Below are 27,768 nucleotides of genomic sequence, written 5' to 3'. Positions count from 1 at the left end.
CAAATCAACGCGAGAGAGGAGAGATTCAAACACAAACAAGTGGATGGGCACCAACCCACCGCCGGACACCGATATCCCCGCCTTCTCTGGGCAGCAGTCAGTACAGGCCTCAAGCCGTGTCCTGTAGTAGTAACAGCAGCCACCGCCGCTCCGGGTGTATTTTAGCTCCAGTCTGACCTTCCCGTGTGAGGAGTGAACCAGCTCCAGTCCCTGCCTCTTTCTCGGCGCCTTTCCCGCTCTTTCCCTGCACCCGCCCGCGGCCTGAGGAGGAGAAGCTGCTGCTGTACCCGAGTAATCTCCGCCATGTCCCGCTCCAACAGGCAGAAGGAGTACAAATGTGGGGACCTGGTGTTCGCCAAAATGAAGGGCTACCCCCACTGGCCTGCTAGGGTGAGTCTGGGACGGGGAACGATTGTTTACATTTACAGCACTGGCTGCTATCATGGCTGCTGAGGCCTTATAGTAACTTATTCCTGCAGCCTGTCTTTATACAACAAGGTATTTATGTGTGTGAGCACTGACCTGCTTATAATTCATGTCTGAGGCCTGTGCTGATAATAAGCCATGATAACTGTTTGCTTTCCTATCTGTGTATATTCTTCTCTGTGTAACCACGTGGTGGGCTGATGTAGGTTAAAGGGGGGGGGGGGTTCACTTTTTAGAGCATGTTACACAACAGGCAATTTCAATTGGTCTTCTTTATTTATTGCCTATAGTTTTTTTTTAATAATACGCCGCCTTCTCACATTTATTGTTCTTGCTGCTGTTTTATTGCAACTCTTTCTATGCAGGCTCTCTCCTATTCATATCCCAGTCTCTTATTCAACTCTGTGTATGGTTGCTAGGGGAATTTGGACCATAGCAGATCGATTGCTGAAAATGTATAAACCATTTATAATACATAACCCGTTGCAATTGTCTCAAAATATCACTCCCATTATCATTCTATAAGTTGACTTAAAGGTGAACAACCCCTGTATAGTAGAAGCAAACCCTAAAGTTAAAAAACCTCCACCCCCCTATCCTACATAGACCCTCCTTCCACACAGCCTAGCTGCTAGCCCATGCAAATGCCCTCCAAGTCTTTACTTACCCTCCAGTGCAGATTCTGCGCTTCAGTGAGTTTCGGGCGCATGCACAGTTGTCGTGAAACAGAAAACTGCGAATGCGCAGATACGGCACTTCCCGAAGATTACCGAAGAGAAGAAGATGGCGCCTCTGAACCCTGCTGGACAGAATCTGCACCGAGGGGTAAGTAAAGAGTTAGGGACATTTTCCCGGGGTCACAGCTAGGCTGGAGTGAGGCAGGCCTATATAGGGTAGGGGGTAGGATTTTGTTAACTTTAGGGTTTAGTTCTCCTTTAACAGTCCGTGGCTTTCTTTGTATGAGTGGCCTGGGCTGCTAATAATCTAATGCTAATAATGTTTATAGTCTCATCTATGGCAGCTGTATTCTAACAAACCATTGCTACCTGTGTGCTTATGTCTCACTGCCTCTGTGTGTATGGTCACATGTATTTTCTTGCTCCAGGCCCGTGTGGGCTACTAATAGGCTATGGCTACAAGGCTGTGTGTGGAGGGAACTGGTATTGTCTAACTTTATTTGTACATGCTTGTGGCTGCCATCGGATGCTAACAATCCAAGGCTGCCTAGGTGTGTGTGTCTATCTATATCTATATATATATATATCTATATATATATATCTATATATATATCTATATATATATCTATATATATATCTATATATATATCTATCTATATATATATATATCTATATATATATCTATCTATATATATATATATATCTATATATATATATTTTTTTTTTTCCTATCTTTATTTGTAAAGTGCTGTTAAGGAGCCACATCGCTGTACAGTGCATAAAAGTACAATATATATATAAGTACACAAGGGAAAGACAAATCACATAATAAATTATAGACTGTGTGTATGTATATATATATATATATATATATATATATATATATATATAGCCCATGTTTTCTGCATTTGCTTGGCTTTCTGAAACGCTAAGGCTGCCTATGTGTGGAACTGTCTTGAGCTTTTAATAACTCATGGTGTGTGATCATAGGCCCCTGTAAAACTACAGGTATGGTATCTGTAATATGGGAAGGCTTTCTCCCATAGACTACATTTTTATAAAAAAATTTCCAACATTTCTTTTTCTCAGTAATAATAAAACAGTACCTTGTACTTCCTGCAAACCAAGATATAAATAATCCTTATTGAAAGCAAAACCAGCCTATTGGGTTTATTTCATTTTTAATTCCAGAAAGATCAGTTATCCGGAAAACTCCAGCCCCAAGCATTCTCGATAACATGTCCTATACCTGTACAGGTATGGGACCTGTTATCCAGAATGCTCCAGAGAGAGAGATTCTCTGACCTATATTCTTGTATCTACTTCCCTTGCCTGTTTTTCAGTATACACATAATTGCAAGTGTCTCTGTTTGTGTCCATGTGTAAAGTTTTTATATACATCTGTGTTTAGTATTAGGAGCAGCTGCACAAAGACAGGACATTGATTAAAAAAAAAAAAGCCTGAAATATTTTTTTTGTATCGGTTTTGTGTAACCCCAGGCACATTAAAGGAACAGTAATGTGCCTTTAACCTCTACATCTGGAATTAACTTGGGGCCAAACGGAATGTTACATCTTCCCAGCACTCTGCAGAAGGCAAACATTGCTGAAGTATGCTATATTGCACATTGATTATGTTTATGGCGCGTGCTAATAAGTTATAAAATGGCATTATTGTGTAACCTCGCTTGAATGGTTTTCATTTTTATTATTTGTGGGTTTTGAGTTGAGCTTTTTATTCGGCAGCTTTTCAGTTAACAATTTCAGCAGTTTGGTTGCTAGTGTCCAAATTACCCTAGCAACCATGCGTTGAATTCATTGAGAAACTATATGAATAGGAGAGAGCCTAAATAAAATGATGAGTAATAGCAAGTAGCAATAACTCTACATTTGTAGCCTTACACAGCATTTGTTTTATAGATATAACCCCCATTGGGAAGCTGCACAGAACCAGACAAAGGCAAATCGTTCAAAAACAATAAGAACAAAGCAAGGCCAATTGCATAGTTGCTTAGAATTGGCCATTCTACTGACCATACACACGAGGGGTTAATTTTCAAAAGCCAATTTCCCCCCCCCCCCCCCCCAGATTTTTTAAGGAAAAAAAAAAGTCCAGCCAAACTAGAATCCACATCCACCTTATTTATCATTGAAAAAAACTATGTAATGGGGTTTTTTTTTTTTTTTTGCAAACCCCTGATTTTTTTTAGATTTGTAGTCAAAACTCAGCACAGACCATGATATCTTCAAATTTGAAATGGTACCTTTGCTACATGACCCTGACAGTTTGGAGATGGATTCGGGGTATAATAAATCACAAAACATTTTTTGATTTGAATTTTAAAAAAACTTGAGTTTTTTGGCATTCAGACTTTAGTAAAGAAACCCCATTCTGTGTTTCATATGGTTTTTGGTACATTTATACTGGCAGCTCAAATAACGGGACAAAAGAAAGGCGGCCATACCAAATCTGCTTGTTTGATGGTCAGTCTATAGCCACCTTTCATTTTCTGTAGATCTGTGAATAATGTGATATATAAGAAGTCATTTATTTGCCTCTACTGGGAAACATTTGATTGGTACTTGAAATTTAAGCTAAGTTGATCGATGTATTAAAGGGTTCTGCATTTCGAGGCCACAAATCTTTACTTTGACTGTAAGGGGCTGTAGTGATTTGCGGGCTTGGCAAATACCCGAGGGGCCTGCAGGTTTACCCGCGCATGGGCCAATCTCGCACCCCCTTTGTCAACTTACACTGCCAGCTTCCGACTTCCTCTCTTATAGCCGCTCGCCCTGCCCCTTTTGTGACATAATCGGCGGGGGTCTATAAAAGGAACCCAGAATTTGGTAGATGGAGGGCAGGGTCGGGTTTTACCCGACCCGCTCATCAATAAGGGGCATCCCTAGACAGAAAAGCATTGGATGTGTTACTTAATTATTGCAAAATGTTGCAGGGTTTCACTGGGTTTCCTGTGTGCAAGACTTGCTAATTGTTGCAATTGAAAGATGGCTTGCAATTTGAAACTTGATTTAAAGGAGATGTAAAGTTGCATTTAATTGCTAGTGTTTGAGGCGGCATTGGGTAATAAACATGCAGATTGTAATATTAGCATGACAAGTGTGTGTATAAAGCCGGAAGCTGTTAGTTGAAAGCGCCGGGGGGGGGGGTGGGAGAGCAGGAGGAAGAGCTCGGCCCAGACCCACCCGCAAAAGGGGGGGGGTCGGCCTGAACCCAACCGACTCTCAAATCACTTATTTATTGATTGGGGGGGGGGGGGCTAGTGATATGCCTTGGAATGTGTGCCCTTAAATGAACAATAAAACCAAAAAATTAAAGTCTTTTAAAGTAATGAAAATAAAATGTACTGTTGTGCTATACTGGTTGTGTTTGCTTCAGAAACTCTACTATAGTTTATATAAAGAAGCCAATGTGTGCTCATGGGGGCAGCCATTCAATGCTGAAAAAGGAGAAAAGACACAGGATACACAGCAGATAACAGATAAACTCTGTATTCTACAGTGGGGTCCTTCAGAACTTCTCTGTTATCTACTGTGTATCCTGTGCTTGAATGGCTGTCCCCATGGCTACACAGCAGCTTGTTTATATAAACTATAGTAGTACTTACCTGTTATCTACTGTGTATCCTGTGCTTGAATGGCTGCCCCCATGGCTACACAGCAGCTTGTTTATATAAACTATAGTAGTACTTACCTGTTATCTACTGTGTATCCTGTGCTTGAATGGCTGCCCCCATGGCTACACAGCAGCTTGTTTATATAAACTATAGTAGTACTTATCTGTTATCTACTGTGTATCCTGTGCTTGAATGGCTGTCCCCATGGCTACACAGCAGCTTGTTTATATAAACTATAGTAGTACTTACCTGTTATCTACTGTGTATCTTGTGCTTGAATGGCTGTCCCCATGGCTACATAGCAGCTTGTTTATATAAACACACCAGTTGTACTTACATTTTTGGTGTTACTATCCCTTTAATTAGCACTATAATGCACTAGAGACATTGCTGAAACTTTGGCCCAGCTCTTCTGCTTTGTAGATTTCATGTCTTGAGTTGCACAGGGTTATGCATATAGTCGTGCCAACGTTTAAGAAATCACGGCTCTTGTATAAACATGCAGAATGCTGCTAAACTTGAATTCTATCTGTATACCTTCATTATAATTTACAAGAAATTGGATTAACATACAAATGTGCTTTTTGCCTTTAAACATGGGTTGCAGTCTTCTGAGACCGATCAAATAATAAACCCACCAAGTTATCTTGCGTGAATCTTAGAAGGGAAGCAGTACTCTATGATTGTAAATATTAATTTACTTTCCACAAATATTGGCTTATTTGTTTTAATATGCATAGTGCTTACTATGATTTCACCCTGTCTGAGCAGTACGGTCCTACAGCCTTCATAGAAAATCACTCTCTGCTGGGCATATACCAAGAATGGTGAAATATTTAATTTTACAACCTTGCTTCTAATAAGCTGTATGTTTGTACAGGTACGGGACCTGTTATCCAGAATGCTTGGGACCTGTGTTGGTTTGGGCCATTCCGTAATTTTTTTTTTCTGGATAATGGGTTTTCAGATAACAGATTCTATATCTTTGTGTAGACACACACACACACACACACACACACACACACACACACACACACACACACACACACACACACACACACACGTTAATTGCAGCAGGGCTGGCCTATATGTAAGTCTCTTGGGAGGCTTCAAGGCATCTGCCAGTCACTGCTCTTTCTCTGACCTCTGTGGCTTGTGTAATGAGCACTGTAGTGTGTGTGTGTGTGTGTGTGTGTGCCCACAGCATGTCAGAATAACTGGCACTGAGCCGACCCTGGATTATGTGCTGTGCAAGTTCTCCCAGCGCTTATCTCTTTGCACAGCAGATAGCAAATAAACGCTGTCGGTCTAATGGTGTTATCTGTTATCCATTAGTTAACCTGTGCCATATAGCTGTTTTTCAATCTCCGACATTGCTCCACAGCAGCTTGTTTATATGAACTATAGTAGTGTTTCTGAAGCAAACACATCAGTTTTACCAGTGCAGGGCAACACTAAATGATATTTTCATTAGTTTAAAACACTTACATTTTTTGGTGTTACTGTTCCTTTAATCAAACATCAGTTTTACCAGTGCAGGACAACACTGCACTATATTGTCATTAGGGATGCACTGAATCCACTATTTTGGATTCGGCCGAATCCCCGAATCCTTAGCGAAAGATTTAGCCAAATACCGAACCTAATCCTAATTTGCATATGCAAATTAGGGATGGGAAGGGGAAAACATATTTCACATCCTTGTTTTGTGACAAAAAGTCAAGCTATTTCGCTTCCCACCCATAAGTTGCATATGCAATTTAGGATTTGGATTCGGTTTGGCCGTGGAAAAGGATTCAAACGAATCCTGCAGAAAAAGGCAGAATCCCAAACCGAATCCTGGATATTGTCATTCCTTTAAAGGAGAAGGAAAGGTTAAAACTAAGTAAGCTTTATCAGAAAGGTCCATCTAAATATACCAGTAAACCCCCAAAGTAGTGCTGCTCTGAGTCCCCTGTCAAAAGAAACACTGCATTTCTTTCCTTCTATTGTGTACACATGGGCTTCTGTATCAGACTTCCTGCCTTCAGCTTAAACCTCATTGCCCTGGGCAAGAGCATGCTCAGTTTGCTCCTCTTCCCCACCCCCTCCCTTCTCTACTGTAATCTGAGCCCAGAGCAGGGAGAGACTCAGGCAGGAAGTGATGTCACACATGTTAATACTGCAGCTCCTATCCTAAACAAACAGAGTTTCTACAGCTTTTTACTCAGGTATGGTAAAACATTCTACAGAATAAATATAGCATTCTAGCTTGCACTATTGCAGCTAATCTATTGGCAATAAAATGCCTCCGTAGCTTTCCTTCTCCTTTAAAACGCTTAAATTTTTTGGTTTTAAGCTCCCCATAGACACGACGATTCTTCTTGCCGAACGACTGATTTTAGGGAAGCCCGACCAATCCTTCAGAATTATCGTGCGGTTAGTGGTATTCGAACAATCGTACATCTTACGATTTTTTGGCCGACATCTGTCGGAAAATTGATCGGCCAGGTCAAAAAATCTTTGTCGGTCCCAGTGCAATCTATGTTTGCAGGGCCAAGCAGGCAGCTCCCCTTTGTTTTCCTGGCAAATTGGTCTTTTTAGTTGATGGTCAATTCGTACGATCGTTCCGAGAAGATCGTGGTCTCACGATCAGGATCTGATCTTTTAAAAATCTCAACATCTATGGCCAGCTTTACTGTTCCTTTAAATGTATAATTGTGGTTGGTCTGTGCAAATTTTAAAGCTGGTCATGCATTGGAAGATTTAAGCTGCTTATAGAGACAAGGTCCTTATCCGGTGTCTTCATGTTGATGTGGTCCTCTCCTCTGGCCTGCACAGGTCTCTGTTTTGTTCCAGGACAGGGGGATCCTGCCGATTTTGCCCAGTATTTAAGTGGCCAAATTGGTGAAAGCTCTGTGTGAGTGCTAGCTACTTTGCTGTTATGGCTTTCTGTACAGACAAATGGAATGATGAGACAGATCCCTTGATAGCTTAGAATTACCTTGCTGGGGAGATTGCATGACCCACAGTGCAGTGTCCAATTTTATTTATTTTAAGGGTTTTAGCTCATATTCTATCTTTTATGATGGCCACCGGCCTGTTACTATCCCTATAGTTAGAGAATGTATGTGCTTATGCCAACTGAGCAGCTGCCGTATATTCTTAGCTGTCTGGCAGCGCTCGCCTGTGAGCTCCGTATGCACCGCCAGTGTGATGTGGCAGTTAGGCTGCGTATTCACATCGTAGTGGAATGCTAATGAATGTTTGTGAACTTGCGGCCAAACTGGCACAAACATTGGTATAATGTAGTCGTTGGTTTCTGTAACCCAGGAGTGCCCATACTTTACTAATGTGAGGTCTAGTTTTAGGAATGTTGTCCCATTATGATGGACATCTATAACAGCATTGTTAACATTCTGTTCCATAGAAAATATTACGTAAATATTGATTTATGAGAGAATTTATATTGCTGTATTTAACAAACAACTATTTCTTATGTAACAGAACAAATATGTGAATAAAAGGCATGAAACAGGAGGGTGATTTAGTCAAGCTGTTTGACAGTGTCTTGAGATCTACTGATCTCCAGCTAAAGGTCTACTGGTGGATTGGACACTCCTGCTGGAACCTCTTCACCAGTGGCTGAAGCTATAAAAGCAGAATATATTTTCTGTTTAGAATGTATATTAAAGGGGTTGTTCACCTTTAAATATAACTTTTAGTATAATGTGGAGAGTGATATTCGGATACAATTTGCTATTGGTTTTCAACTTTTATTATTTGTGTTTTTTGAGTTATTTAACATTTTATTCAGCAGCTCTCCGGATTGTTATTCAAAGCAGAATTCAACTCTAACATTAAAAACACCTACCCCACATAAACCCCCCCCAGCCGAAGTGTTACCCCGGGAAAATTCATTTTACTTACCCCTCGGTGCAGATTCAGACATCAGTTCACATGTGCCATCTTTTTCTCTTCGGAAATGTTCGTAATGATACCGAAGTATCGGCGCATGCCGATTTGGAGCAATTTTGTGTTTTGCGACATGCTCCGAAACTCACAAATTGTTGAAGCGCTGGTCTCTTTTCAAAGATCACCGAAGTGGCTGAAGATGGCGCCTGTGAACTCTGATGCTTGAATCTGCATTGAGGGGTAAATAAAACATTAGGGGCATTTGCCCAAGGTAACACTTAGGCAGGAAGGAGGGAGGGGGTCTATGTAGGGTAGGAGGTAGGGTTTTTTTTAGTTAAGAGTTGAATTCTCCTTTAAAGGACCAGTAACCTAAAAAAAAATTTTTCTACATAATGAAAAAAACACGAAGACACTTAACTTTAAATTCACAAAGTCTTTATTAAGAAATAACTTACCGATTCTCCTCTTCAGAAACGACGACAGGGCGACGATCCATTGTGCGGCACTCAATTTCTTCTCCCTGCATTCTATAGGAGATAGCCAGGGAAGAGAAATCGAGCGCCACACGATGGCCGTTTCTGAGTGCACACGGAGAGTCGTTAAGTTATTTCTTAATAAAGACTGTTAATTTAAAGTTAAATGTCTGTTTTTTTTTCTTTTTTTCGTTAAGTACAACATTTTTTTAAAAAATATTTTGTTACTGGTCATTTAAGCAGTCTGGTTGCTAAGGTCCAAATTACCCTAGCAACCATGCACTAGTTTGAGTAAGAGACTGGGATATTAATAGAAAAGGGCCTGAATAGAAATGAGTGATGAAAAGTAGCAATAACAATAAATGTGTAGCCTTACAGAGCATCTGTTTTTAGACTGGGTCAGTGACCCCTATTTGAAAGCTGGAAAGAGTACGAAGAAAAAAGACAATAATAATTAGAAAACTATAAAAAAATAATGACCAATTGAAATGTTGCTTCAAGTTGGCCATTCTATGACATATTAAAAGTTAACTGAAAGGTGAACCACCCCTTTACATATACCCAGCATTGGGCAAGCAGCAAGGTGTCTGTGCTCGGCAACAACAGAGTCATCATCGGCAACTTGTGCACAAGCCAGGGAGGCTCGGCATTCTGTCTGTGCCACTAGCCACTTGTATTGTCCACTGTTTAACCAGTTGGGATTTGTTTTTAGCACAGACAAAAGGAGGAAGCTTATCAGCAATCCCCACAGCTATAACCAGTCAGATGTTTACGTAGAGGAGAATCAAAGACTGAGCATTGAGAGAACTCACGAATAACTCACCCTCCCAAATGAATTGCTTCTGTCGTTTTTATTCTTTTTCATATTGCAGCTAAATGCTTCTAGTGGCTGGCACCTTCCATCCCATTGCCCTCATTTCCATCCCATTGCCCTCATTTCCATCCCATTGCCCTCATTTCCCCAGAGCTTGACATAACATGAGCCCTGACCTCGTTGTTGGGGGAAAAATGAAAAGAAGTCGTCGGCTCTGCTGTCAGTCTCGCTTTATTCTTCACTGCTCATACACATGAATGGCAAAATAACTTCCCACATTGTTTGCTGCTTTTTATCATACGTCCAATGTTCATTCTGCTCATAGCCTCGCACGTAGAGTATTAAAGGGGTTGTTCACCTTTAAATTACCTTTTAGTCTGATGTAGAGAGTGATATTCTGAGACAATTTGTTGTAATGTTTTATTATTTGTTGTTTTTGGTATTTAGCTTTATATTCAGCAGCATTCCAGTTTACAATTTCAGCACTCCGGTCGCTAGAGTACAAATTCCCCTAGCAACTATGCATGGATCCACATAAGAGACCGGAATATGAATAGGAGAGGCCTGAATAGAAAGATGAGCAATAAAAAGTAACAATGACACTAAATGTATAACTTTACAGAGCATTTGTTTTTGATGGGGTCATTTAAAAGTTGGAAAGAGTGAGAAAAAGACAAATCATTCAAAAACTATAAAATAACTAATGAAGACCAATTGAAAATTTTCTTAGTTCTAAGCAACTTTTCAATTGTTCTTCATTATTTATTTTTTATTTTTTTATGAATTATTTGCCTTCTTCTTCTGCCTCTTGCCAGCTTTCAAAAGGGGGTCACTGACCCCGTCTAAAAACAAATGCTCAGTAAAGATACAAATTTATTGTTATTGCTACTTTTTATTACTCCTCTTTCTATTCTGGCCTCTCCGATTAATATTCCATATTCTCATTCAAATCAATGCATGGTTGCTAGGGTAATTTGGACCCTAGCAACCAGGTGGCTGACATTGTAAACTGGAATGCTGCTGAATAAAAAGCTAAATAACTCAAAAACCGCAAATAATAAATAATGAAAACCACAACAAATTGTCAGAAAATCACTCTCTACATCATACTTAAACTTAACTCAAAGCTGAACCACCCTTTAAATGATCATTGAGTGTGGGCATTAGATAAACAAACTATGGCTCTTTAGATATTTGTGAATGTCACTGAGGCAGCCTCCACGTCACAACTGTGGCCTCAGTGCCCACAAAATTGCCAGTGTTCCTCCATTTTTTAAAGGGTGGGTACACCTTTAAGTTAACTTTTGCATGTTATAGAATGTTAAATTCTAAGGAACTTTTCAATTGGTCTTCATTATTTAATTTATATTTTCTTTTAATTATTTGCTTCTTCTTACTCTTTCCAGCTTTCAAATGGGGGTCACTGACCCCTTCTAAAAACAAATGCTCTGTAAGGCTAAAAATGTATTGTTATTGCTGCTTTTTATTACTCATCTTACTATTCAGACCTCTCCTATTCATATTCCAGTTTCTTATTCAAATCGGGGCACGGTTGCTAGGCTAATATGGACCCTAGCGACCAGATTTCTGAAACTGCAAACTGGGGAGCTGCTGAATAAAAAAGCTAAATAACTCTAAAACTTGTACTTCCATGACCTTAGGCTATGTGTTTTTATATGCTCATGAAACTCCTCGGTGACTTATAATATCCTTATGTTTTACAAGAAGGGGAACTTTATTCACTATAAACGACATCTGTTAGATTGCAGTGTTATTAATTTTGCTAACTTAAAGGGCACCATTCATAACTTAAATAATTTCCTAAGTAAATACACTGTGAAAATTCAAGAAATCCGATTTTTAAAACGGTTAGAATTGTTTGTATAATGTAAATTGTCAGCTCACTATTCCTTCTGCAAGATCTCCCCTATCTCCAGTTCTAGCTGAGGCAGCCATCTTGGATTTCACTCCTACCTATATCTTCCCAGTCAACTGCAGCTCAGAAATCTCACACATGCTCAGTTGAAATTCCTTGGTTGCTTATCAACCCTTCTAACCTATTTTCAAATCAGCCAAACCTGTGTGTGTTAGCTGCTGTTCAGTAGTGCTGCCACCTGCTGGAAGTTACTGTGTGTCCTTCATTTGCATAATGACATCACCAGCAGGGGACAAGATAGGGGAAATCTCCTGATACTTCTAGTGGAGGAGTTTACTAAAGCTAGGCATTCTGGGTAGAATACTCAAAGCAGTGTTACAATCTGAGCATGCTCCTCAAATGTGCATGTTATGGTCTGTTATAGTCTCAGTATGGCCTCCCTCAGTGAAACAACACATTTGACAAAGTAAGGGATTTTTTAAAACCTACATAAAAAAAAAAACTATATATGTAGTTTGGTTAAACGTGTTGTACTGGTCAGATTGTTAATGTGTGTTTGATTTTGGCTGTGATAGCTGCTCTTTAAAGGAACAGTAACATCAAAAAATGAAATTGTTTTAAAGTAATAAAAATATAATGTAATGTTGCCCTGCACTGGTAAAACTGATGTGTTTGATTCAGAAACACTACTATAGTTCATAAAAACAAGCTGCTGTGTAGCAATGGTGGAAATTGAAAAAAGGCTATATGGCACAGGTTAAATAGTGGATAACAGATAACACCATGTCCTACAGATAGGGTTGCCGCCTTTCTGTGGCTCACAATCCCAGGAGGGGGTGGGGCGATGACATCACAGGGACGGGGCGGTGACACTATGGGGTGGATGTGAGATACATCCCAGGAGGGGCTGATTGCCTTGTCAATCAAGGATGATTCTTCCCAGTTTTCCTAATTTGGAAAAGAGGGCAGTCTGTCTTGACCCAGGCAGCCCTTCTGAAAACAGGGCTTTCTGTGTGAAAACCGGATGGCTGTCAACCCTACCTACAGAGCTTATCTGCTGTGTAACCTGAGCCTTTTCTCCTTTGAATGGCTGCCCCCATTGCTACACAGCAGCTTATTTATATAAACAATAGTAGTGTTTCTGAAGCAAACACAACAGTTTTACCAGTGCAGGGCAACGCTGCATTATATTTTTATTACTTTAATTTTTTGATGTTACTGTTCCTTTAAAAACCCTTCTTCTAAAGGGTTTATTTAGTCCCTCGCCTAGGGGCTGATTCTCTGCCTGCGTTTATCAGCACATGACATTCTAATCTAAATGACATTAACCTGTAACTCAGACAGAACCCTGACTCCTGAAGGGTGTGTGCAAAGTGTCGACTGCTAAATGCCAATTAATCTGTTGCCACTTCTTATTTTATTCTCTCAGGTTGACGAAGTCCCAGAACCCAACGCAAAGTCTTCTGCTAATAAATATCAAGTGTTCTTCTTTGGCACGCATGAAACGTAAGTGGGGGAAACAGTGTGTTTAAAAGGAGTACATGTATGGGATCTGTTATTCAGAATGCTTCAGAATTCAGAATGCTTGTGACCTGGCCTGACCTTATTTTCCAGATAACAGATCTTTCCGTAATTTGGATCTTCGTACCTCAAGCGCAGCGGCACACAGACAGATACTAAGAGATTTAGTCGCCTGGCGACTAATCACCTCTTCTTCGGGGCGACAATCTCCTCGAACTGCCTTCTGCCTGCTAAAATGAAAAATCACCTGCGCCAAGGCACTCGCGGCGCTTCGATTTACGAGGTTTCCTCGTGAGGTAACTTCAGGCGACTTTGGAAATTGAAACGCTGCGAGTGCCATTGCCCTGGCGTTTTCTCATTATAGCGGACGCAAGGCATAGTAAAGGCAGTTCGAGGAGATTGTCGCCCCGAATCTGCCCGTGTGCACCATGCCCTAAGTCAACTAGAAAATCATATAAACATTAAATAAACCCAATAGGCTGGTTTTGCTTCCAATAAGGATTAATTATATCTTAGTTGGAATCAAGTACAAGCTACTATTATTATTACGCAGACAAAGGAATAATTTTTAAAGATTTGATTATTTGGATAAAATGGAGTCTATGGGAGATGGCCATTCCGTAATTCAGAGCTTTTCAAATGATGGGATCCCAGATAAAGGATCCCATACCTATATAACTATATATTATATTTTAATGATACAAGGAAAGTAAGTGTAAAAAAAAAAAAAAGAGTGGTTTGTAAACTTTTAACTAGTAGTTGGGAATTCTGGTACAGGTATGGGATCTGTTATCCAGAAGCCTTTTAACCAGAAAGCACTGAATTATTGGAAGGGCATCTCCTGTAGATTCTATTTTAATCAAATAATTCAGATGTTTAAATATATATAGATCTATATATAGATATATAATAAAACCGTACAGGCATGGAATCCGTTATCCAGAAAGCTCCAATTTACAGAATGCTATCTCCCATAGACTTCATTTTATCCAAATAATCCCATTAAAAAAAAAAAAAAAAATTCCTTTTCTCTTTAATAATTAAACTTTAACTTCTACTTGATCCCAAGATAATTAATCCTTATTGGAAGCAAAACCAGCCTATTGGGTTTATTTAATGTTTATATGATTTTCTAGTAGTCTTAAGTAATGAAGATCCAAATTACAGATCTGTTATCCGGAAAACCCTAGGTTCCGATCATTCTGGATAACCGGTCCCATACCTGTTCCTTGTACTTGGTTCCAACTAAGATAAAATTCATCCTTATTGCAGGTAAAACCAGCCTATTGGGTTTATTTAATGTTATGTTATTGCGATCCCTTATCCAGAAAGCCCCAGTTACTGAGCATTCTTGGTAACGCCTGTAGTTTCTTTACCTGCCAATATAAACTTCATTATTCCAGGACATTCCCTGTTTGTTTTGTTATAATAAGCAGAGACACATCTGCAGAGATCCTCATCCTCTTCATATTAATGTCTATTTATTTATTTGCTTTTAGGTCCAATCTGCAGAATATCCTGACCCTTATTACAAATACTTGTTGCTTTAAACCTTATCTTACAAAAAAAGCACCGCCTATTAAATAGTGAGCGGCTGGTGTATTTCTCTCTGTTTAACTTGTGGGTGTTTTTGTTCCTTTAGACTTTAGACTTTTGATAGGATGCCTTGCTTTTTCCAGAGCATAGTAATGTTTAGCTTGACATTGCTTCTTTCTTACTGAATCAGAAAACTGAAGTAACTTACTACGGTGTTTGGCTTGCAGGGCGTACCTCGGCTCTAAAGATATCTTCCCGTATGAGGAAACCAAAGAGAAGTTTGGCAAGACAAACAAGAGGAAAGGATTCAGCGAAGGCCTCTGGGAAATTGAAAATAACCCCACAGTGAAAGATTCTGGACACCAGGTAACTGTTTATTTTGTGTGGTTATTGGAGCATCTTACAGCTGCAAATCACATTCTAAATAGGTGCATACGTAAGGGGATATTGTCATGCTTGTAGAGGATAATAAATATCTTTAAAATAAATTATAACTGCGAAGGACTCATTTAAAGGGGTTTTACTTTTAGTAGAGAGGGATATTCTTAGACAATAAGCAATTGGTTTTCATTTTTTATTTGTGGTTTTTTAGCTTTTTATTCAGCAGCTCTCTAGTTTGCAGTTTCAGCAATCTGGTCGCTAGTGTCCAAATTACCCTAGCAACCATACACTGATTTGAATAAGAGACTAGAATATGAATAGGACTGAATAGAAAGATGAGTTTTATAAAAACAATAACAATAAATGTGTAGCCTAAAGGTGGCCATACACAGGCAGATTAAAGCTGCCGATTCAGCAGTTTATCTGCCCGTGTGGGGGCTCCCGATGGGTCCTCCCGATTGATTTAAGGCCAAAAATATCGATATTGATCGATCAAGTTATTTTTTTCTAAGATCCAGGACTGTATCGGCTAGGCCCTGCGACCCATCGGCGCTCATTTGCAGTTTTGTAATTCGATAGTTCGGCCCCAGGGCCTAATGTTCGGATTCACCCACTATCGCCCAACTGTTAGTGGGCATATCCGGTTAAGATCCGCGACCTTGCCAAACGAGCAGATCTTATAGTGGTGTATGGCCACCTTTACAGAGCACTTGTTTTATAGATGGGGTCAGTGACCCCCATTTGAAAACTGGAAAGAGTCAGAGGTAGAAGGCACATAATTAAAAAAAGAAAAAAAAACTGTAGAAAATAAACAATGAAGACCAATTGAAAAGTTGCTTAGCATTAGCCATTCTATAACATAATAGAAGTTTACTTAAAGGTGAAGCACCCCTTTAACAACACTGCAAAATTTGACTTCATGCAGTATGTAGGGGCAACCAATTTTTGCTTTCATTGTTCTACCTGCAGGTGTCTGGGGGAAAAACCTAATCTGTGATTTAAGGGTTACTGCCCAGCTGAATATTTGCCCTTTGTTGATAAATGAGCCCTACTACTGAGGGATACGTGACCATAAATAAAAGCATGTTTTTAATACAGGTCATTGTGTCTATTATATATATGTTTTGAAAGGGTTTTAAATATTAATTACAATCTACAGCCTTTCACAATATCCAAAGAATAGAAAAGAACCCCCACTAGAACAGACTAAACTCAGGCAGTCACAAAGTATTATTGACACACTTATTTATAGTAAGTTGAATAGACACTTGAATATGCCACTTATTAAATTGTTATAAAGTGCTGTGCAATAAATTATAAAGTGCAGTGCAAGGATTATTAGTGAGGAGCTTGAAAGACCAAATTTCTTCTTTCCCACAATATTATTAGACAATTAATAGAGTGATACCAAATTGATCACCAATTTCTAAATTACTAGTAGTGCTAAAAAAAAAATGTTTTAATTATAATTGATTGACTAAAATGAGAATATTGAATATATTAGATTATAAAGTGCTACAGTGCTAAATGAATTTAGTAGTCCTTCCTAATTAGTAAGGTTAAATTCGTTAAATAACTAGACTGCCATTAGATAGGATAAAAATAAGAAATTAATTAAATCATTGCTCAAATTCATGAGAAAAGGAGGAAAATGAAAAAAGAGAGGGTGGAGTTGTCCCAAAACTACTACCTAATTTGTTCTATCCCTAGGACACCACAAAGATGGAGAAGGCAGAGTAACCGGGACTGTGGTCTCGTGATTAACTAAGCCCTAAGCTGATTTGAGAGACTACGATATCCTATAAAACCACAATTCCACGGTCTCCTGGGAATTTAGTATTGCAGAGAAAGAGAAGGAGTTGAACCGAGCAAAGATTCTTTCCACCACCCTCCAAAAATTGTTTGACCCCAAGTTGAGTATATAGTTTTAAAAGATAACCAGATCTGGAAATGAAACGCCGACGCGCGTTTCGCTATGTTAGCTTTGTCAAGGCGTAATAATAATGTTCCATGGGACGCGAGGTTTAAGTTACTTCCGCGTCCTGCGTCACGTCAATCAGTTCTCGCGAGATCTCACCCCGAGATCGCGCGTACTCACACGCTCCCACTACACCTATCGCGAGGAGTGCGTGTACCTCCCTCCTATTGGTGCCGCCGTTGCCATGACACCCATGCCGCAACTCGGAGCCATCTCGCCAGACGTGACACCCCTTGTGGCTCGCCCTTACTCATTCCAATTCTTTACTTGCAGATCCTGCATTAATCTTACCACATCAAGGGCTTCCATACACACAGGGACATTGGGGAGCATTTATTATATAGATCTATATAAATAAATAATAAATGCTCCCCAATGTCCCTGTGTGTATGGAAGCCCTTGATGTGGTAAGATTAATGCAGGATCTGCAAGTAAAGAATTGGAATGAGTAAGGGCGAGCCACAAGGGGTGTCACGTCTGGCGAGATGGCTCCGAGTTGCGGCATGGGTGTCATGGCAACGGCGGCACCAATAGGAGGGAGGTACACGCACTCCTCGCGATAGGTGTAGTGGGAGCGTGTGAGTACGCGCGATCTCGGGGTGAGATCTCGCGAGAACTGATTGACGTGACGCAGGACGCGGAAGTAACTTAAACCTCGCGTCCCATGGAACATTATTATTACGCCTTGACAAAGCTAACATAGCGAAACGCGCGTCGGCGTTTCATTTCCAGATCTGGTTATCTTTTAAAACTATATACTCAACTTGGGGTCAAACAATTTTTGGAGGGTGGTGGAAAGAATCTTTGCTCGGTTCAACTCCTTCTCTTTCTCTGCAATACTAAACTCCCAGGAGACCGTGGAATTGTGATTTTATAGGATATCGTAGTCTCTCAAATCAGCTTAGGGCTTAGTTAATCACGAGACCACAGTCCCGGTTACTCTGCCTTCTCCATCTTTGTGGTGTCCTAGGGATAGAACAAATTAGGTAGTAGTTTTGGGACAACTCCACCCTCTCTTTTTTCATTTTCCTCCTTTTCTCATGAATTTGAGCAATGATTTAATTAATTTCTTATTTTTATCCTATCTAATGGCAGTCTAGTTATTTAACGAATTTAACCTTACTAATTAGGAAGGACTACTAAATTCATTTAGCACTGTAGCACTTTATAATCGAATATATTCAATATTCTCATTTTAGTCAATCAATTATAATTAAAAAATTTTTTTTTTAGCACTACTAGTAATTTAGAAATTGGTGATCAATTTGGTATCACTCTATTAATTGTCTAATAATATTGTGGGAAAGAAGAAATTTGGTCTTTCAAGCTCCTCACTAATAATCCTTGCACTGCACTTTATAATTTATTGCACAGCACTTTATAACAATTTAATAAGTGGCATATTCAAGTGTCTATTCAACTTACTATAAATAAGTGTGTCAATAATACTTTGTGACTGCCTGAGTTTAGTCTGTTCTAGTGGGGGTTCTTTTCTATTCTTTGGATATTGTGAAATTTTTGAATACTGACTGTAGTCAGACCTCCACCGGAATTAGAGGGATAGGAATCAAGGGGTGATTCGTGTTTGTATTTAAATCTACAGCCTTTGTATCTGCAGTGTCTGTTCTGGGATCTCTCCCTTCACTGCATGTTCTGCACCTTCTAAATCAGCTCTGGCGGGGGGGGGGGCGCCGACCCCCCATAACTGTTCTAAATTGATACATTTAGTTGATAAATTTCTTATCTTTGTCCCTGCTGAGCAGAATCTCTGGGTTTCATTACAGGCAGCTGTTAGAATTGATACAATAGTTGCTAATACTCCAGAAATGCTGCTGAGAAATGGATCAACTAAATGTTGCAAAATTGTAACCAGAGACAAGGGGGGGGGGCTCATTTATCAACACTGGGCAAATTTGCCCATGGGCAGTTAACCTCTAGCAACCAATCAGTTATTAGCTTTTTAAAGCCAGCTGCAAGTAGAACAATGAATGCAGCAATCTGGTTGCCATGGGTTACTACCCATGGGCAAATTTGCCCAGTGTTGATAAATGACCCCCAGGGACATTAAACGTTAAACTTTGATTTTGGAAAAAACGTAAAATAAATAATGGAAAGTGATTGAAAAAAAGGATTTTATTTCTGGGGAACAATCTGAAAACAACTCAACTGAAAAAAGTGTTTGGAAGATGAACAACCCGATTAAAGGGGGCCTGTCACCTACTCGTAAAAAGCTGTGTGATAAAAAAAACGTTTGCAAATTAAGCATGGAACCCAAATTATTTTTTTCATTAAAGCATCCATATCTGTTATAAAGGTGTTTAAATATCTTAGCTGTCAATCAAATATTACCTGCCTCTATGCCTAAGGCAAAGAGCTTGGGCAGTCAATTACTTTCACTTTCCATTCAGCACTTCCTGGATGTCACTGCTTCTCCCCAACACTTTTTGATTGTTTAGGGCACTGTGTATGGGCATTAGGTCCCCCATTCTGGTGTATACACAAGATTTTGAGGTGATACACAACTTGTCTTAATAACAGTATACACAAAATGGCTTCAGCCTGCGTACTGTGATTGTGTAATTCCCAGGCTGAAGGAAACAAAATGTAAATAATAAATTGTGTAAGTAAATTTTATTTTGCTCAACTAACCTGATAGAAACTTATTTGGAATTATTTCATAGAGTGACAGGTCCCCTTTAATGGCTCTTGTGTATAAGGATATACCTGATGGTATCTTCCATTGTGTAATGAGCACAAAGTAGGGGACCTCTCCTGGCTCCCATTGACTTAAATGCTAAATGCACATTAGGACATGGGTTTGTGCTTTTTATTGTGCATTTAACATTGAAGTCAATGGCTGCAGTGGGAGGTGGTCACTTGAATAATGTACCATTGTCCTTGTTCTTGGCTTAAGTTTTCCAACTTCTAATTGCAGCCATCACGAAAAAGAAGCTCTACCACAAAAGCTGAGCGTGGAGGTTCAGCCAAAAATAGCGGAAAGGTAAGCCAATCTATGATTCTTGTCTAATTCATCATTGTGCAGCCCTCTCGTTAGATGTCCAGATAATAAATACAGATTTAGCAATTCAACGGCACCATGAAAAGTTGAGTCAGTATCTGCACAGGTAGTTATCATTGGTGTCCAAATGAAGAATGTTCTGTTCTTGGGGGATTTGCAGGCAGCCAAAAAGAAGAACCTTGAAGAAGACGAAGATGCGGAGGCTGATGCTGATGAAAAAGAGCAAGCCGACAACGAGAAAAAAGGAAATGCAGAAGGCAGCAGCGATGAAGAGGGAAAGCTCGTGATAGATGAACAATCCAAGGAGAAGAGTGACAAGGCAGCAAATAAACGGAAAGCAGAGGATACTGCAGAGGTGAGGATGTAACGTTCTAGCGTTCTAGCGTTCAGCTAGTTATAAAACATCATTTATTGGAACACTAAGGGCTTTAGCACACGGGCAGATTCGGGGAGATTTAGTCGCCTGTTGACTAATCGCCTCTTCGGGGTGATTCATCGTGAAGCATCTTTGAGGGACTTCGGAAATCGAAGTGCCTCGAGTGCCTTGCCGGAGGCGATTTTTCATTGTTGCAGGCGGAAGGCAGTTCGGGGAGATTGAAGATGAGGCGATTAGTGTCCAGGCGACCAAATCTCCACGAATCTGCCCGTTTACTAAAGCCCTAAACCTTCTTACTGACAACAGGTTTGAGGATGAAACCTTGTTACACAACCTTGGTCTCCTGCAGAGACCTCCCTACTAAACTGCACCACCCACTACCCTGATTCAGCCCCACCTCATAACAGATAAAGTAATGTAGCAGGGTTGGCTTCGGTCTGACTTCCTCTCCTGAGGTTTTATTGCAGACCAGGAGCATGTGCAGGAGTTAGGGTTGCCACCCGGTCGGTATTTTACTGGCCTAGCCGGTAAAATTGTGAAATAGCGCCTGGGTGCAATCCTTAAAGGTCAGTAATCATAGAATGTATAAAAGGTTCACTCACAGGTCTTAGCAGAAAATCCAAAAAAATATTTATTGTAGGCACAAAAGACTAACGTTTCGGCTGTGGCACCAGCCTTTCTCTATAATATATATATATATATATTTTTTATTCTTGCCACTCCAGATTTAACAACATTTTTGCAAAATAGGTGTAACATCTGTGTTTTGGTCCATAGAGCTCCCCAAAAAAAGCAAAAGTAGAGGATGATCAAGAGCCAGAGAAAAATGAAAAAGATGAACCCCAGCCGGAAGAGAGCGTGCAAACGCCGGAGGCAGATAAAGAGAAGAAAAGCGAACCCCCCAAACCAGCAGAGGAGTCTGATAAAGAAGAGAAGGTTGAGGAGAAGCCAGCTGCAGAGGGCGAGACAAAAGAGCAGCAGGAGAGGTAGGTCTTTAATAAGTATCATCATTTGCCTGTTTTGGAAGCCTTCATCTGAAAGTTACATGCTTAGAATCAGATGCATCTGTTTAAATTGGGCCTCTTTTAGGTGCTCCATTCAGGGCCGCCTTGCTGCTGTCATACACTATAGTCCATGAGCAGCTATCTGTCAGTTTTTGTGTGTGTGTGGCAGCAAAAACAATTCAATTCACTCATAAATATTGTCTATTACCCCACATCAGGTTACTTTCCTTCCTAGGCATTGTCATTGTACAGATCTCTATTTTCATCCTGCAATTAAAGGGGTCGTTCTCCTTTCAAACCCTTTTCCTGTTCAGTTGTTTTAAGATTGTTCACCAGAAAAGACTTTTTTTTTTTTTATTAATTTTTTTTTTTTTTTCAATTACTTTCCATTCTTTATTTTTATCGTTTTTCCAAAATCTAAGTTTAGAGGCACATTTTATCCTAGATCGAATTTTGAATTCATGCAAGTTTTTAAAAACACCCCTAAACTCCCATAAATTCGACCAATTGAAATTTATTAAAAAAAAATAGAATCTTTAAAACTGGTAAATTAAATCGACCCAATTTGAATTTAAAAAACTCGATACGAGTTTTTTTTTCTCCAAAAAAAAAAGCCTTGGATGTTAGGAAGGCTGCAAACAACTCCAAATTGATCCCTGGACCTCTCCTATTGACTCAAACAGCAATTCGGCAGGTGTTAGGTGTCGAATATCTAATTCGAATTCTTAAAGGGCCTTAGATTAAATGTCTAAAATCTAATTTGAATTTTTTAAACTAATCTAATTTGATTAACTTCCTAGTTGAAATTGATAGTTTTGACCATAAAAATTTGATTAAATTAGAATTAGAATTCTCAAGTGGACCCTTGATAAATCTGCCCCTTAAAACTTAATGTTCCTGTCTCTGGTGTTTGAGTCGCCTGAAGTTTCCTCGTGAGGCGACTTCGGGAAAACTAATTGCTCCGAGTGCCATCCCGCCCGCAGTTTACATTTTAGCCGGCGGGAAGGCAGGGGAAGCAGTTCGGGCAGATTAGTCGCCCGAAGAAGAGGAGATTTGTCGCGGGACGACTAATCTCCCCGAATCTGACCGTGTGCCCTCACCCTTACAATTTTGCAACATTTAGTTGATACATTTCTCAGGAGATTCTCTGAAGTATAAGCAACTATTGTATCAATTCTAACAGCTGCCTGTAAGGAAATCCAGGGATTCTGCTCAGCAGGGACAAACATAAGAAATGTATCAACTAAATGTATCAATTTAGAACAGATACAGAGTCGGCGACCCACCTCCCTTATAGAGCTGCTTTAGAAAGGTGAAAAATTAAACTTTACACTTCAACACTAGAAAAACAGTAAAAAGTTATTGGAAAAAGCCTTTAATTCTGATGAACTGTCTGAAGCCAACCAACTGAACTGAAAAAAGTGTTGGAAGGTGAACAAACCCTTAATGTGTTTCTGGCCTGTGTTGTGTTGCCTATTAAGCTGCACCAACTCAACAATAGCAATAAAATCACTTCCATCAAATCCCCTGCATTATGGCAGCAGCATTGGGGTCTCGTTCCATACGATATGGGTCACAATGTATTCTTGTTACTGGTAACAAAATGATTTTAATTACATTTTTACAGTTTTGCAATTACTGCATTTCATCTTGCGTTTATTTTCTCACTTTTATCCCTTTCAGCCTGTAGCCGTCATCGTCCTCATCAACGCTTTCCCCCTCCTGGCTGGGCAGAATTCATTCATTGTTTTTATTATACTCTCTGGAGCTTAAAAGAAGAAAATAGGGATTAAACACTCACCTATCCACACCTACAGCCTATTCAAGTCAAATCTCATCATGGAGACCTTTCAAACAGCATCTTGGACTCTTATTTAAAAATAAAAGGCTTCTTATGGCATCTTGGGACTCTGATGCAACGTTTTGCCTTTTCATTTCCCCGCTCATCGTTTCAATGTGTTGCTGTTCTCTGTGCCAGTACAAACTTGCAAAATTGTTCAATTCTAGTGCTCTCTGTCTCTGCTTTGTGCTCAGTGACTTCAGCTCATTCTAGATTGGTCCCTGTCCATGGTAATTCATTTAAATTCATTTGTTTTTAGCAAAGTCCTTTAAGGGCCCATTCTTAAACCAGTTTGTTTCCTCTTAAGCTGCAGGTGTGCAATGGGCAAATTAGGTGGTTACAGGGTTTGTTGGAAACGTTTAACAGAACTTGAATCTTACAAGGTCTAATTTGCTGCCAAATTAGCAGCTATTCCAGCAGTGAAACTGGGCAGATATTGCTTTTACTTCAGAGGTTGCAGCAGCTTAACTGTTCCCATGGTGCATCAGGGCTAATAGAGGAAGCCTGTTGTCGGGGGGTAACTAGGTTATCAGTATGAAAATTGTATTTCTGTGGGCAGCACCACTATTTTATAGTGTTTTTTTTTTTTTTTTTTTTTTTTTTTTTGTATCAAAGTCTACGTTTTATCCTGCTTCGATATTTTATTTTCATTAGGGTTAGTCACAACTTTCCAGATATTCTCCTCTATAAAGCTTAAAAGCAAGTCCTCCATTATGTATGCGTAGAGTTTTTACCGTTAGAACTGGACATATTAATGTAGAATCTGTCTTTATTGTATAAATCGTGCCCTCTCCAATGGCTTTACATCTTTCTACGCTGCTTTTTTTTTTTTATCTTAATGCAAAGTAAATGTCTCTTTAGAACGTCTCACATGGCAGTTGCCACTTGCTTGGGCAGACTCCTGAAATTGCGGTCTTGTGGGATTTTTTTGTGTATTTCATCTGTGCGTGTGTATTTCTGCTACTCCACGGAAATTGTGTATTAAATCTGACTCCAGTTCTGAAACCGCAGTTATTCTATTCTCAAGAATTGGGTCTTAGTGCTTTGCTGGAAATCGTATCTTTCTCTCTTAGATTAAAGCTCACAGTAAGGATTAATAGTTTTCTTCGTTTATCCGTTGGTAGTACAATGTCAGTCTGGTTTTTTTCCCCTTCTAGTATTTGCATTTAAAGGAGAACTCAACCCCCGAATTATGAAAAGCACCTACCTAGCAAGATAGTCCCCCTCGCATAGTTCAATAGGTCTGAAATTTTCGCAAAAATTTTTCTCACCTAACCGTGCAGAGTAATCGCAGTGGAGCTTGTGAGATCTTCCGGATCTCGAGTCCATCTGAAATAAAGCGCTGTACTGGTGCATGCACAGTTGGAGCAGTCTTCCCGAGGCGTACCAACTTTGCATGTGCCAAAAGTGCCGGAAATTGCCGAAGAGGCCCCCGAAGAGAATCCGAGGAGGGCCCGAATCCGAGGCGGGCCCCCGCAGAGAATCCGAGGCGGGCCCCCGCAGAGAATCCGAGGCGGGCCCCCGCAGAGAATCCGAGGCGGGCCCCCGCAGAGAATCCGAGGCGGGCCCCCGCAGAGAATCCGAGGCGGGCCCCCGCAGAGAATCCGAGGCGGGCCCCCGCAGAGAATCCGAGGCGGGCCCCCGCAGAGAATCCGAGGCGGGCCCCCGCAGAGAATCCGAGGCGGGCCCCCGCAGAGAATCCGAGGCGGGCCCCCGCAGAGAATCCGAGGCGGGCCCCCGCAGAGAATCCGAGGCGGGCCCCCGCAGAGAATCCGAGGCGGGCCCCCGCAGAGAATCCGAGGCGGGCCCCCGCAGAGAATCCGAGGCGGGCCCCCGCAGAGAATCCGAGGCGGGCCCCCGCAGAGAATCCGAAGATCTGGAATATGGCGCCCACAAGCTCCCCTGCACTTACTCTGCACAGTTAGGTGGGAACATTTTAGGGACATTTTCAGACCTATTAAACTATGCGAGGAGGAAGCTGGTAAGTGGGACTATCTTGTTTAGTAGGTAGGGGCTTTTCTTAATTCTTGGGTTGAGTTCTCCTTTAAAGGAAAAGTAAAGGGGTTCCTTGTTTGTTAGGCACCCTTCAGTGATTCCAATCTCTAACCTACTGCATGCTAGAGCTACTCAGTGTAGTATGTTCTTCTCAGGGCCATGACAGCATCTTTTATGTTCTCGGACATTACCCTTGTCTATTGAAGTGCAACGTGTGTGCTTGCCCAGGGGGAATGTCTGGAAAATGGAAGGGGAGGGCATGGCGATGCTCAGAAGTAAGTATACTGAAGCAGTGCAGGCCCAGGTAGCAGAGGTTGCCTAATAAATCGTCACCTTCCAGTCATTTTACCTTGCTTCGTTTACAATAAACTCTTGTGTACTGAAACAATCAACATTCAAATGCCCCTCGTTAATAGGGTGAGGATCCTTTTAAAGGAAAAAAAAAAAAAAAGGAAAAGTAACTCTAAGTGCATCACACAATCACATAGTTGGCTTTTTTTTTTTTTTAAGGGAGAGGCTTTGGCAGGACTATTCTAGATCAAGTTAATTTGACTTTTTTGCTCTGTGATGCAATTTGCTTCCAGCGTGTCGATCCAAGGTAGATCTGAATCCGTGTGCCCTGATTAGTGCCAGGCAGAAGCAGCAAGCAAACTAGGTTGGCCACATTCCCATCCTCCACTTCACTTCTGGCTTGTGTATGACATGGGCCACAATGTAAATATTTCCTTTATTAATCTTTACCTGCAGAAATCCATGTGGATCTTCAGATCCTTGTATCCCTACCCAGAGCACAAATCTATCATTGCACCTATGAACGTTTGTGTTAATGCGGGTGTCAAAGCCCCTAGCAGTTCTCATGGCCGATCTTGGATCGACCAATCGACATCTACCTACTCCCACTCACTGTCCTGTGCTTCGTTTCTTTCTTGTTGTGGATTTCATTATAAAATTAATTTCTGATCTGCTTCATAAACTATATATGGGTCATAATGATTGAAAAAAAAAAAAAAGATTTTGTAGTTAACATTTTTAATAAAATAAAAAGTGGCAAAAAAACCCCAGATTTACAAAAGCTACGACCTCGCCAGCTGAAATTTTTAGTTGTCATTTTTAACATTTATTCTTTTAACTTGTTTTGTTTTTTTTGCCCCCAATTCTCCAACTTTGTCTTTTTATGGCTTATGTGATGTAATCGTACTGTTTGTAACAGAGATGGGAAAATTTACAACAGGCCCCCCCCATTTTTTTTTTTGGAACTTTTATGATTTTTGTTTTTTGGCGGCTGTGATGAAGGCAATTGTTAAAACAAATTAGCTTTTGGAATAGTTCTGAAAACTGTAGATTTCAGTTATTTAGGACAAATAAACAGATTATTATAAAATGGTTGCGCTGTCTCTGTGTGTTTCTTTTATGAATGTCGCTTTACAATAAGGCAGGACTGTCCTGCTGGAGGCCCAGGGATCTGCTGTGGCCCTAGTTGCTCTGCTTAAACGTTTTAACCGCATTTCTACACATGATTTTCATATGATTGGGCCTATAAAAAAATGGCCCAATCCCTGTTGCTTGCTCTACCTAACCCAGGATGCTGCTTGAATGGCCCTGCTCTCGCGCTATGCTGAAAATGCACATTGGAGGCTCCTATGACTGGCCATAGATGTGAAGATATAGCCTTCTGTCCGACAAACACTTGTTCGTTGCCCTAGGGCCGAAAGATCGTATCAGAATAGAGGCAATACGGGTGGTCTGATCACGAGACTGCATTAATGAACAGATGCGGCCGTGATCCGTCAGGATTTTTTTTCCGTGCTCTATCGACATCTGCCCAACTGTGGTGCAGATATCGATTGGCGACGCCTGTCGGATGGCCCCACACACGGGCCAATAAGCTGTCGGCAGCTTTTATCAGCCTGTGTATGGGGGCCTTAAAGGACCGGTTGCCATGGCACAAAAAATGTCGGCATGCTCCGAAAATCGTACAAAAAGTTTTGCGTCTGTTGTCAGATTTACAGTCCTCTGCTAATTGCCAGTGAATCCAAGGGGCAAATTTACTTCCGAAATTTACCTCCGCAATTCGCCAGGGCTGCGCAAATTCAAGAAGATCCGAAGTTGCGCACAAGTTACAGATCAATTGCGAAGTTGCGCTAGCGATGTTACGATCAGCGGTTTGAAGTTACGCTAGCGATCGGAAATTTGCATACGGCGTGCAGTTAAAGAACAATGGCCGTATATGCAGCAGAAAACACATTACACTACACAAGGCCAGGGAACTTTAATAAATGTATTGCAATGCCCTACACATGTGCCCACAGTATAGTTTAGGTGC

The 27,768-nt window shown here is 40.5% G+C and overlaps 1 protein-coding gene across 1 annotated transcript; it reads left to right on the top strand.

Annotated features, from left to right (window-relative positions):
• Window positions 1-9: 9 nt before the first annotated feature.
• On the top strand, window positions 10-24,440 carry hdgf.L (heparin binding growth factor L homeolog; the record flags this gene model as incomplete). Its single annotated transcript, NM_001094691.1, is given in 7 exon segments — window positions 10-390; window positions 13,225-13,301; window positions 15,080-15,218; window positions 20,147-20,212; window positions 20,391-20,585; window positions 21,384-21,592; window positions 23,294-24,440. Coding segments are annotated over 7 exon segments (780 nt in total). The 3' UTR covers window positions 23,301-24,440.
• Between the last annotated feature and the right edge of the window lie 3,328 nt (window positions 24,441-27,768).

The sequence above is a fragment of the Xenopus laevis genome, chromosome 8L, assembly GCF_017654675.1.
Source record: "Xenopus laevis strain J_2021 chromosome 8L, Xenopus_laevis_v10.1, whole genome shotgun sequence".
NCBI classification, from domain to species: domain Eukaryota; kingdom Metazoa; phylum Chordata; class Amphibia; order Anura; family Pipidae; genus Xenopus; species Xenopus laevis.
This window is presented reverse-complemented; position numbering and strand designations above follow the sequence as displayed.